Source organism: Limulus polyphemus, unplaced genomic scaffold (genome assembly GCF_000517525.1).
Source record: "Limulus polyphemus unplaced genomic scaffold, Limulus_polyphemus-2.1.2 Scaffold2937, whole genome shotgun sequence".
NCBI lineage: Eukaryota > Metazoa > Arthropoda > Merostomata > Xiphosura > Limulidae > Limulus > Limulus polyphemus.
Genome location: NW_013668547.1, coordinates 121,679 through 134,966, shown reverse-complemented (window position 1 = coordinate 134,966; position 13,288 = coordinate 121,679). Strand labels below are relative to the sequence as shown.

The 13,288-nt window shown below is 33.8% G+C and overlaps 1 protein-coding gene across 7 annotated transcripts in view; it reads right to left on the bottom strand.

Annotated features, from left to right (window-relative positions):
- The window catches only part of LOC106468256 (cyclin-dependent kinase 17-like), a 142,130-nt gene that overhangs the window by 9,894 nt on the left and 118,948 nt on the right, over positions 1–13,288 (bottom strand). For all 7 annotated transcript variants that reach the window (XM_022396586.1, XM_022396589.1, XM_022396591.1 and 4 more), the window contains 5 exons: positions 11,354–11,416; positions 10,269–10,392; positions 4,457–4,517; positions 4,149–4,208; positions 1,287–1,533 (listed from right to left, as the gene is read on the bottom strand). In XM_022396586.1, coding sequence (XP_022252294.1) covers positions 1,287–1,533; positions 4,149–4,208; positions 4,457–4,517; positions 10,269–10,392; positions 11,354–11,416 — 555 coding nt within the window. The remainder of the gene's footprint in view (positions 1–1,286; positions 1,534–4,148; positions 4,209–4,456; positions 4,518–10,268; positions 10,393–11,353; positions 11,417–13,288) is intronic.

Below are 13,288 nucleotides of genomic sequence, written 5' to 3'. Positions count from 1 at the left end.
TTGCAACTCAAAAAACCATAGTATATCTATTAAAAACACAGTATTTTAAACAAAGAACCCAACATAAACAAACGAAAAATCAAGGAATCCATCTTAATTGAACAAAACAACCCTAATTTTATCAAAGAACCCAACATAAACAAACGAAAAATCAAGGAATCCATCTTAATTGAACAAAACAACCCTACTCTAAACCAACACCCCGGGGTGCCTAGATACCTCTTTTAAGTTTTGCAACAGTTCCGGTCATGTGACTTCTTTGTTCAATACTGTATATATATATCCGTGTCAGTGTAAATTACTTGTACCTGATGATGACAAAACCTTGTTGAAACTTGTACAATTACTGTTATGTTAAACTTATATTAAAGTTTTTCTTCATTACCCATTTAAGCCGTCTCCAACCATTATTAGTTAAGTGTTGTCCTCCAAAAAGAAAAAAGAAAAAAAAAAGAACGTTGTTTGAAGCTAGAAAGATTAGGATTTGATCCAGAACTATCCAAATTAGTAGAATAGAGTTCTTACCAACTGGAAATTTATTATTATGTTATTATTTTTGTTATTTTTAGTGGTAATCATGTATTTGTCAAGAATAGAAGTAACAAAACCCTGGTAATAATAACTGAATTAAAAGCAATGCTGTGGCAAGCTAGCCTACTATTTCAGCAAACCTTGAGTTAAGCCTAACCTTAATCTAATTTCAAAAACAGGGAGGGAAGACAGCAGACTTAGAAACCAAATGGGGATTATTTTTCAGTTGGTATGCACATATAAAAACTGAATGAATGAAAGTTGTGTATAACTCAAATTGAGGAGGAACAAACATGTATCTGTGAATAGGTTTCAGGAGTTTATCTTTTCAAGTTTTTACACCTTGAGTACTGCAAATAACCAACTACATTCAGTTAACAGTCACCAAAAATACCTTGCAATAGCTATCTATTCATTACATGTATTTAAAGATCTCATAACAGACATCTAAATATATATATATATATATATATATCATACCAAATCTGTGGATCAATATAACAGTCATAAATTTATATATAATGTTTCTCACAAAATTTAGTTAAGTGTTGTTTATATATATATATAAAAGAAATACTAAAAACAAGTGAATACAAACACATTAAATCATGTAGTTGAAAGAATAATTGCACGATAGAGGGAAGTTTCTAACTGATATAAGCTTTTATATAGCAATCACTACATCACCTGTAACACACAGTACTTGAAGCCTACAAAGAAATATCACAGGAGAAAGTGGATTAGGTGATACCAACCTTCAAGAATTTGGTCAGTAAATCTAGTCCTTCACAGTCCAGTCTTGGTACCCTGTTCACGAGAGGCTCAAGTTCATACTTAGGAAACTTAAAGTTCTGAAACTCTTCAATATGGGTGAGCCCTGGCCATGTTTCTTCTGTTGGCGTTCCAAGAGTTCGAAAAATTAAATGAAGTTCGTCTTCCACGGTAGACCCGGGAAAGAGGGGTCGTCCACTAGCCATTTCGAAAAATATACACCCTACACCCCTGGATAGTTTTAAAACAGTAACAATCCTTCTGAACATTAAAATAATAATACATAAACAAAATATCAGATCATGACAACATGTGAAAACTTCCCTTATCCCTGGAACTTATAAACTGACATCAGGAAGTATACATAAAACTTCTGTGAAATCAAAGAACATACGTTTTTATCAACTTCTACTCAAATTTTTTCTACACCTCATTTAATTTAAATAATACACTAAAATCATTCTAATTATTTTTCTTTTAAACATCACTAGTAAATAACAAGTTATTTTACACATGATGAAATACTTAAGACTAGTTTGAAAAAAATTGAGGGTTTATTATGGTACCGAATCAGACCAAATAAAATACTGTTAGCTGCTCAGCAGTTTCTGAATCTATCAGAATTATAGATAAGTAAGACTTTTTTGTGTGTTTGGATATTACAATCCGTTGTTTCCTTTGAAACAGTCACAATTATACATACAATACTCATAATCAGCTTATGGGAATATGAAGATGCAGATTTAACCCTATAGCTACAGGTTTTCCTACAGGTAGGTATCAGAGGGCATGTAATCACATTTGTAGACTTCCATTGAAAGTTTTATTGAACTACTATTTTATGAATGTATGACAATAAGTTTGGAATTAAATTGTACATTATAATTCAAATTTTAGAATTATATATTAGTTAATTTCTTAATTTAAAAGTAAATATTAAAAAAGATTCCTAAATATTGATTTTTGTGTGTCATGTGGTATGTCGAATGCAGCTTTGGTTCAAATTAGATGTGCTGAAGTCCAATTACAAAGTCTATAGTTTCTTACTCTTATGAAATAGCAACTCAAATTACCAATATTGACAAGTTAAAATATAAAATAAGAACCTCCTATCTTTTCTATTTGCTGAGATATCACTATATTTAATGAATCAAACGTAGTGGCCCTACTCACTCCTTCCATTTTTAGAAATACTTGTTTAGGTACACCAACTTTGCTTTATAACATATTTATAATCAATCAAAAGTTCAGAATTTTCTCCACGTGGTTTTATCAGCCTTTGCAAGGTGTCTATTTGACAGAAATAGTCTTTTTGTCTCGAAGCTCGAAGAGAAGGGGAAAGACAAAAGGGTGATCGAAGAAATATTTATTTTAGCCCCAAATACAACTTAGTTACTAAGCCTGAGATACAACAGTGAAAACAATACACAAAGAGTTAATTAAGCTTGACTCTTGTAACTAAATTCAGAACACACTAAGCAGTAAATCCAAACTAAACTTCCAGCTTACACTCAAAACTTGCATCAGGTTCTTAGTGACATCTCACTTCAACAAAAAACATCATACTGCACATGTCATGAGGTTTGTAGTGACTTACATTTTTGTAGTGACTTACTACTATTTGTTTGTTATACCAATTAATATGTCATAAAATCATAACTAATAATCCATATTTTAATGGTATATAAGTTTTAAGTTCTTAATTTTATAAGGCAATATTAAGAAAATCCTGAATTTACCCTAGTGTGAGGAATGACATTTTTTCCCTAGGCATCCCCTCTTCTCTTAATTATTAACCACCTCTCCAATTACAACAAAATTTCACTATACAATCGTCATTGCTCAGACAAACCATAATTTTTATAGCCTTAAATCCTGTTTGATTACAGAGCCATCAAATAGAAAATCAGATCCCTCTTGATGCATCCTCTCTTTCAGGATTTGTTAATAGTTTTCTCTTAAATTTAATACTACATTATTTACAACTAATAGAATGTCAAGGTTTTCATCTATCAAATGTCATATTTTATTACTTTGTTTTCTGAACAGAGAATTGTCATTTTCTCTTATAGTACAAGCTTCATTCCAGCAGGAAATACATTGACTAGCTTCAATGAATTTGTAGCAGCTCTTGTCATATAGTTAGAATGACAGAAAAATTGTGATAGTTATGGGAAATTGTCTGCTTTTTACATGTTATTATTCTTTGTTCTTTGGTACATTATTTAATTAAATAAAAATTTAGTGCATTACTATCATTAGTATAAAAAAAAAGTAGGGTTAAGTGTCATCGACAGTCGACAAGAAAAAAGAAAACCTGGGTAACTACTTTATTTAATGTTTTTCACGTGTACTCTTTATTTCTTATTATAAAAGTAACTAAAATGTAAGAACATGAACCTCTTTAGGTCATTCAAAGTTAGGTTAGGTAAAATAAATAATAATAATATAATAAAAATGTTTCACAATGATCACACGCGCGTAGCTTGTGAGTAAGGTAACTCGATAGCATAACGTGAGCTCCACATTCCCCAAGTGATTCACAACTTATAATGGTACAAAAAGTAGTTAGACATTGTTTTAAAAGCAATCAAAGGACAATAAAACAATAAAAGTTAGTAGTATCAAAATTATAACGACTTTACACGGGTACAAAGTGGTCACATGGTTGGTCAATTCGACCGAGCCAGTGTAGAGAGTTAATGCAAACAGCCCATACATACTGGAAAATTTGTCAACGTCTGTAATCACATTTTAGTCAAGAAGTATTTAGATTAAAATCATTACACTTAATAAGATAAAAAACCAGCATGAGAAATTATGAAAAGCCTTATCACCTCACTTACCACAAGTCAATAGAGGTAGTGTATTCTGTAGAGCCTAACAAAACATCTGGGGGTCGATACCTATAAAAGTACAGTGGAGAACTAAGTTTGATATTCATATTATTATGACGATTGTTTCATATACATAAAGCTCATCTAAAAAACTCATGTCTAAAATGTTAAAATTCTGCACAAGGTTATTAATAAAGTAAAATGCATGTACCACTATCTAGCATAAAAATTATATAGAATTGATTACAAACAAAATTCATAGTCTATGTTCATCTTTAAGATCAAAGTTAATGTGAAATATGAAATGTTACACTCACCACAGCGTAACAACTTCATTCGAATATGTTTTTGTTGGAACAGACTTAGCTCGGGCAAGTCCTAAAACACAGATATGTACAGTTTATTAGACACAAAATGTTAAACAAGGCAATTCTTTTGTTCTTCTGTAAACAAAAAAACTAGCAATTCTTGAAAATACTCTACAAGTTGACAAATCTTCCAACAAAAAGTCACTTTTGTTTTGCTTTAACCTATGTTAATCTTGAAAACAATCAAAGCGCTGTTCCTCTCTAATAAAGAACAGTCTACTTGAAGTTATTCAATCTGCTTAGGAATCAATCCATTAATCACAAGTAAAGAAAACATTTCAAAAAAAGGATGTAAATGTAGGGATGGCTAATATCAATGCAAAGAAGATAGTAGGGATGGCAATTACATCATCCCTATATAATAGCACAGACACACAGTGCAGTAGAATGTTAACAGGCAAAATACAGTAAATTAAACTTAATTGTGATTGAATAGTTATGTATATTACTGTCTTGTTTGCATTGTTTTTGAAGGATTGATATTAGCTACCCATACATTTATTTCCTTTCTTGGAAAGTTTTTCTTTACTCGCTTATTTTTAATGCAGTGTTTCAATAGATATAGGAAGGTTTTATTTATAACAATGTTCTAAATGCAATGAGACTTCAACTGTGTAATTTATTGTTTATCTATTACTGGCTGGTAATTCCTGTTTCACCCTGTACTTAAGTTTTTTGAAGGAACACTAAATTTCTGTAAGAAAACTAACTTCAAGGGGTAATGATAACATCGTTTACATTAGAATTATGAATTTTTTTTAAAATTACTATTAGTTATTAATAATACTTATAAAAGCAGATACTCTGTTTGAAACTAAGTCACCTCAGTGAATGTAGTTGACACCATAGTTTTGTTTTGAGTTATCATGTAATAAAAAAAGAACAAGAAATTTAAACTTTTTGTTACAATATTTATAGACACTTCCAGAACTTGCGACTCAGTCATTACATAGATATTGTTATAAAAGTTATCATTTTCCTAAATTGAAAATGAATTTCCAAACATACTTACCTCCGCTGACACTAATAGCTATTTCTCGATCTTCATCTTTGCAATCTAACTTTGTGTTCGCTTGCTCCAGTCTTTATATATCCCACTCGACTGCCTTGGGCAATATCTAACTTGCTAAACTTTACGCTGGCTCTCATATGCCCTCTACGCAAGTACTGTATATAAGCACTGTATGCAGACAATAAAATCACTGTTTCGAGACTTACCTCATTCCGGTCACTAAAACCGGCTCTTTGTGTCAGTGGAGGTAAGTATGTTTGGAAATACATTTTCAGTTTAAGAAAATGATAACTTCAAAAACATACATACCTCTGCTAACACTAATAGCTAGAATCCCACATTGATAAGGCGGAGGGGCCGAAGAGGACAGATCATACAGAAAGTGTCTGCAGAAAACAAATATGTACCACGAGAAGTGGTATCAAAGTTGGGAACACCACACTACATCCAGAACAGGTATGCTCTTCACCCAAAACTATAGAAAATTGAAAAGGGTGGAATATAATACAAGTATGATGGTCCAGCCCCGACCAAACAGCTGAGGTTCCAGAACTCCGGTTTGATTTAAGGGGTCATGGTACCCATATCCCACATTGGTGGCCAGGGCAGTTGGACCACAGATATAAATATATATATCTTTGTGATAGAATCCATACCAGTAACCACAGAATGATGCAATTTGAACCACCAAATTTATGAAAGAAAGAAAGCAACACCAAAGTGGACAATCTTTCTGATCAACCTGAAAAAGTCCAAAAGGCAACATCCCAGGTCTGGACTGATGGAATCATATGCAATACTCCACCAAAGTCCAGAACTCATCCAGTCTGGATTTACAAACAGTTGTCTTTACTCCCCCACCAAGTGGGCAAGGAGAATTCTGCTTACTCATGGAATTATGGAGAGTATGTGGAACACTGTCCCATCAAGGACCAAAGATGGGACCATGTCACGTTCGGATTTACGATGAGATATTTCGGAAACAGAGATCCCAAAAACGAGTACCTCCCTGACAAGAAAGATAAGAGACCACCATGGAGTTGTCTGAGTGAATTATGACTATTTTCCCAATCAAGATAGGAAGATCTTGAATCACTGCTCGATGTACTGCAAGAAGTTCCAGAACGTTGATATGCAGGGTAGATTCAGAGTTCATCCAAATGCTCTGGAATTCCTGTCCCTGAAGAAAAGTGCCCATCCATGAAAAGATGGATATCTGGCCGAGGAGGTGGTATTTGAACCACGATAGTCATGTTGTTCCTGTCTAACCACCACAGGAGATCTGCAATCTCGTTCTCGAACAAAGAGACTGGTTGATCCAAATGATTGATGTGCATGCTCCATTGGTCGCGAAGTGCCCACTGAAGAGACCTCATATGGGCCTGACCCAATGGTACAAGGGATTCGATAGAAACCCAAATCCCAAAAACAGGCAGAACCCTCCACGCAGTGGGAAAAGGTGATATAATCAAAAGCCTGACAATTTATTCCATATGTTGAAGCCGGAGGGGAGATGGTTGAGCCCTGCCCAAATTGGTGTTGAAAAACACTCCTAGATGGATCAGGTATTGAGTTGGCAAAAGAATGGATTTTTCCAACCTGATAATGAAGCCTGTTTTTCTGGCTTTGGAAAAGAGAATCTGAGTGTGTTGTTTGGCAATATGATGAGTTGGTGCCAAATCCAATCGTCCATATAGTGATGTGTGCACAGACCCAGAAAATGAAGATGCCGAGCAAAGGCCTGTAGAACTCGGCAGAAGACATACGGTGCTGAAGCAAGTCCAAATGGGAGAGTACTAAACTGGAACACTTGATTCTCATGCACAAAACGATGAGAAGATTCTGCTATGAGGATGTGAAGATAGGCCTCTGCAACATTGAACTTGGTCATCTAAAGACCTGATGAGAAGTGTCATTGAAGTTGAAGAAAAGATTACATGGTGAAACAAGGAGGCTGAAGAAAAAGATCTGGTCGAGTTACGTCGATGATAGGGTGCCAATCTCCAGTTTTCTCGGGCATCAGAAAGAGATGAGAATAGCATCCTGGATGAATGGGATCAATCTTCTCGATGGCTCATTTGAGAAACAACTCCTGAATGGCTTGGGCTCGAGGATCTGTACATCTGAGGTCTGAAAGAGGAGGACAGGGGAGGGGGAGAAGTAAACTGAATCTCGAATCCCAACTCCAGCACTCTGAGAACCCAATGATCGATGGTGAAAGAATGCCAAACATGTTGAAACAGATGTAACAGTCCTCCCACAGGATTTGGTGAAAATAGGTAGTTTCCGACACTGCTGGCGCCGTTGTGCTCTATATACTAAACTAAGGATGGAAATTATTAGGAGAACCAATGGAACAAGGAGTAGAAGGAGGGATCTTTGAAACACGAAGGGATGAACCTGCAGAAGTACCAGTTGAAGTGGAATAGAGCTGAGCAGCCAAAGACGATAAAGAAGACTGCAAACGAGCTGTATCAACTCGGGCTTCTAAAGATTCTGGAATTCCAGCAAATAAATAAGGCTGAAGAAAAGGCACTTCTTGTAAATTTCAAAGGGCAAAAGAAAGTAAATGAATACCCTCCAAAATAGCATCACGACTCAACAAGTCCCAGCAACAGACCAACCACGACACCAAGGCAAGTCCTGAAGAGGACAGATGTGTCACAGTAGAGACCAGTAAAAAGCCCAGTTCATTGTCAAATTGTTGAGGTGATCGGTGATATACTTCAGACAAAAGTTGAAGGGAAGACAAGTATTTTAAAACAGTGGTAAAAGTCAAACGAATCCACGAAAATTGAACCCTCTTAAGATCCAACAATGGATTCAACCTTTGAGTGTCCAAATATATATCATTCCTGATTTTGGGGGGGGGGGGGAAGGATAGCTACACGTAATTGTGTTGCAAACCTCCCTGCATGCACAGCAATATTATTAGAGGGAGAAAAACTAAGAAATCCCCTTGAGATCGATCAGACAACAAAGCAGTGGTAAACTCAAAATCAACTGGTTGCATCTCCAATACATCACAAACATGTGCAACTAACTGCAAAAAAGGGGCAGAAGGTGGCTGATCAGATGAGTCCTCAGGAGAGGAAACTCCAGTGAAAGTAGGAGCAGGGAACAGGGAGTCTAAATTCTCCCCAGAATATCCAGTTTCAGAATGAAAATTCAAACAAACACCTCCCGGAGAGATACCCCTGGGTCGCATGAAGGACTCCATCTCGCCCCGATTCCAGTCATGGACATTTTCCACGGAGAGTGGCTCACCACTAAATAACAAAGGAGGAATAGATGAAAGCTAAGTAGCCTCCCTGCTTGAAACTATTGCACTGGAAATCATGTCCAATTTTTTTTTGTAGGAAAAAAAAATTCAACGAAATATGTCTCTAGATAACAAAACAAAAAAATTCCCGATTATTAGAAGGCAAAAACTAAGAAAATGTAATTCAAAAAACGTTAGTGTGAATGCTCGTGCTTTGTTGAGAAAAATAATTTTATTGTCTGCATATAGTGCTTAAATACAGGACCTGAATAGAGGGTGTGTGAGGGCCAGCATAAAGTTTTGCAAATTAGATATTGCTGAAGCCAGTCGAGTGGGGTATATAAAGACTGGAGCAAGTGAACACAACGTTAGATGGCAAAGATGAAGATCGAGAAATAGCTAATAGTGTCAACGGAGGTATGTTTGTATGTTTTGGAAGGAAACACTGTATAGTATTGTAAAGTTGTGATGGCCTATTGAGGAGATATTTAAAATACCATTTCGATGAACAAGTCAAGACATCCCTACACAGGCAGTGCTATCGCCTTGCCTGATATGTCAGTAAAATTACAAATACTGATTTTTCTTAACCAAACAATCATTATTCTGTTTCTTCTACAAAACAGCCAATCTACTTGATATCTGTTAGCAAAATAATCTTGATTATCTCATTGTGGCACTCGCTAAAAACAATGAATTCAATTGAAACTTGTTAAACAAAACTCAAACATTAATTCTTTTATCTGAACACTCATTTACGCTGTTGCTTCTATTAAACAGTCATCCAGGTAGTTAATTGATGGCAAAACTTTATGTCTTCAGCACCTAAACACTTCCAGCCTTTTCTTCTACTCAACATTAAACTTTCTGGTCATGTACTAGTAAGGCTTCATTCCTTAATTTTATTTGTCTCGGCAATTACTATCTTTCTACATTATAATTAGAATGGTCTACCAGCAGCTATGTTTGTTTAAATATCTACTAAGTTGAAAATGACAATACATTGTATATTGTTACTTTGAACATATATTAAATACAGGCATCACAACAAGTTCATAATATATAGGATTAATATTAATAACAAATACTCAGATCCTCCAAGGAGGTGGTTGGCTTCAGATTACCATAAAGTGAGAAACCCATTTCTCACCAGTTAATGAAGACTTTAAATTTTAAACCTACATTTCTTGTTCTAAATAAACTTATTTAATGCAGTTTGCATGAAAGAAAATGCACTGTACAAATCACAAAATGTTTGCGCTCTGAGAGAAAGGACTCAAATAATTAATAGTCACATTACTAATTCTTAATGTTTAGAACTTTATTGAATAAGTCTTAGCTCATTCAAACCTTGTAAAACACTAGCTTGAATGCTGATTTATATATACATGTATATATAAATGGCTAGAAGCCCCATCAAGACAAAACAGTACATAAATAAAATCAATCAGGTATATATAATAAAGCAAACTGTAATAAATTCTTACCAAAGTCTGCTAATTTTAATTCCCCCCTGTCATTAATGAGCAAATTCTGTGGTTTGAGATCTCGATGAAGTATACGTCTGCGATGACAGTATGCTAAACCACGTAATAACTGGAACAGAAAGAGCTAGAAAAAAAAAGAAACATTTAGAGCAAAATTTGACTATTTCTGAGACAAAATTCATTGAGTGATCATATTAGAATTAACACACTTTTTTAATAAATCACCACTAGTGTCTTAGCAATGACAAAATTCACTAAAATACATATAATTAACAGACCTGTATCAAGCTTAAAAGTAATCTTTTTTTCTTACCAGGAAATAAAGTTTATTAGAATTAAGTAAAACAATAATTTTAATTTGTTAATGATACTGTTTGTAAGTGAATTAAAACAAAGTAACTGTTTACAACATATTCGTGGTGTACCCATGATTGTATTCTAATGCATTGTACATTTAAGTGAGAAATATAAGTCGTTATCAAATAATTAAGAAAATTAAAATTATTTACAGAAATATGTTTTTACATAAAACATATTGTTCTCATGTCCAACGATAAGACAAACACCATATGTGCAAACAAATTTACTGCTGCCATGTAGCATCGTAACATCCTTGTCTGTTACTACAAGTATAATTCATAAAATGACTTAGTTGTTAATGTTTCTCAAGTTTTGTGATTTGTAGGCTTTTTTTATATTTTAAACTCCAAAAAAAAATTGAAGGAAGACTGAGCCTTGTATAGAAATTGTACATCAAGTTTGACATGATGAAACTATATCAGAGGTTGAGTTAAGCAGTTATTTCAACCTTAACATAAAAGATGTAGGTGATTTTCTATAAGCAAACCATAAATAAGCAAAAAAATACAAAACTAAGGATCTGACCAAATGGTGTTAAGAAGTACAACATACTTAATGTACATTTGACAAAGAGGAAGAAGAAAAAATGGCAAAAAATGTTCTGAAAATAATAAAACAACAAGCCTTTCCCCAAAGAATGCTATGTTCTACCGTAAATAGCGATGTAATCACCAGAGACCAAGGTATACCTACATGCACATGTTAATGTGAAGGTTTCTGCATACCTTAACATTATTCATACTGAGTATGTTCCCACAATCATCCATATACTGTTTCAGATCCTTTTCCTGAAATAAAGAAAAATGGGTTACAGTATATAATGCCTCAACATTAATTTCATTAAGTATTATTGGGATTATGGCTGAAGGGTATCCAAAAAATAGATCAATGCATTCTAATTATACTAAGTTTTATTTAAAAAGAATCCTAATCTGACTGGTCTTTTAAATTGGCTACATTATTACAGGGTTAATTTTAAGTTCCAGTAGTACCCCCCCCCCTTTTTTTTTATCAGAAGTTACTGTTAAGGATATCTATCCACCACACCAATAATGATTTAAATAATGTCTATGTCACAAACCATCACATTTACTTAGTATTTACTATAACATTTATTTCATATTTACCATAATATTGTGATGTTAGTACTCAGCATGTTTCTCTAGGAGTTGCCATCACATTTATTCAGTAATTATCAATAGATAAATTACTATTGTTTACAAACATTTTAATTTTGTATTTACTAACACACTTAATTACTTACTCTAACATTACACAGTCTGTATGGAGCAATTAAACACAGGTATGTCACAAAATACCTTCAATATAAGAGAACTGAAAGTTTTTTACATGAAACAGTTATATTGTGCATTTTGAACAGTAGCTTTTTACTCAATGAACTCACCCTGAAGCTTAGTTAAATCATGGTTCATACTGAATTGCTTAGATCAATTTTAAGCACTTTTCAAGGACTTTCTAAGCACTCTCAAAATGGTTTTCAAGCACTTTGAAAGCTAAAATCTACATCAAAATCAATCAGATTCCACTGAAATTTTATAAAATTCCTATTTATTTGTTCAACATAAGAATGTAGACTAAAAAAAAAAGAAAAGAAAGACTATTCATTGCGCTCAACTCTGCAGCATGCAATAAAGTTAGATATATCGATATATTCTGGTATTATAATATTTTCAAAGTCTTTTTCAAAAAAATGGCCCCTTTCAAGAACTTTCAAGGATGCATATGCACCCTGTTAAATAAGTTATTTGATTTCTTGTCTCTCACAAAATCTCCTCATTATTAAATTTTATTTAGCAACTTTTGAAGATCAGTTTTAGATGCAACAGCTTTTTTATGTGCTTCCTCTCACTATCAGAGTCAACTAACAGAATCTGAAAACTATACAATCCTTGTTTACATTTGACTTTAAAATACACATAATAACAGCAAATTTACATAAACAGTAAAATATAACAAAAATATCAAGTTTGTTTTTTAGATATAAAACTTAAAGATAGCTCACAGTACCCATTCTAGGGACAAACAATGATTATTGCTATTTTGAAATAAGTTCTTAAATGTATTTTTCTTAAAATATAGAACAGTAAATAAAGAAGTAAAGCAAACAATTTTCTCTTATAGTTACAACCTTTATACTCAGTTGCTGCTTGATGTAGGTTGCTAAGCCTTTAAAAATTTTGCACGTGGAGGATATGAAACAAAATAATTTGTTTAGGTTTTATACATACATTTCAATAGTTAAAAAAATCATATTAACAAACCACATTACAAAATACCTGACAGGAGTTAAATAATTTTAGCACATAAATTAAAGTACATTAAAAGCATTTTCTTCTTTATCAACTGGTAATCCTTGACGCTACTGTTGTGAAAATCTACAGTGCACCACATGTCAATGATATGACTATCCATAATACCCAAAACCCACTTTGATAACTGCCTAAGTGCTTTTCTTCCAAGAGCAGTCACAGAAATAATCATATATTATACTTAGCTAAGTGCATAGCACAGTGGATAGCGCGTTGGATTTTCTAATCCAAAGGTACCGGGTTCGTTCTCCGGCAGGGATGCCACCACCATTGCCTGGTCCCAAGTCCAGGATGAGAAGGAGGAGGTTGGGTGTGGGGCTAGCAACTCTG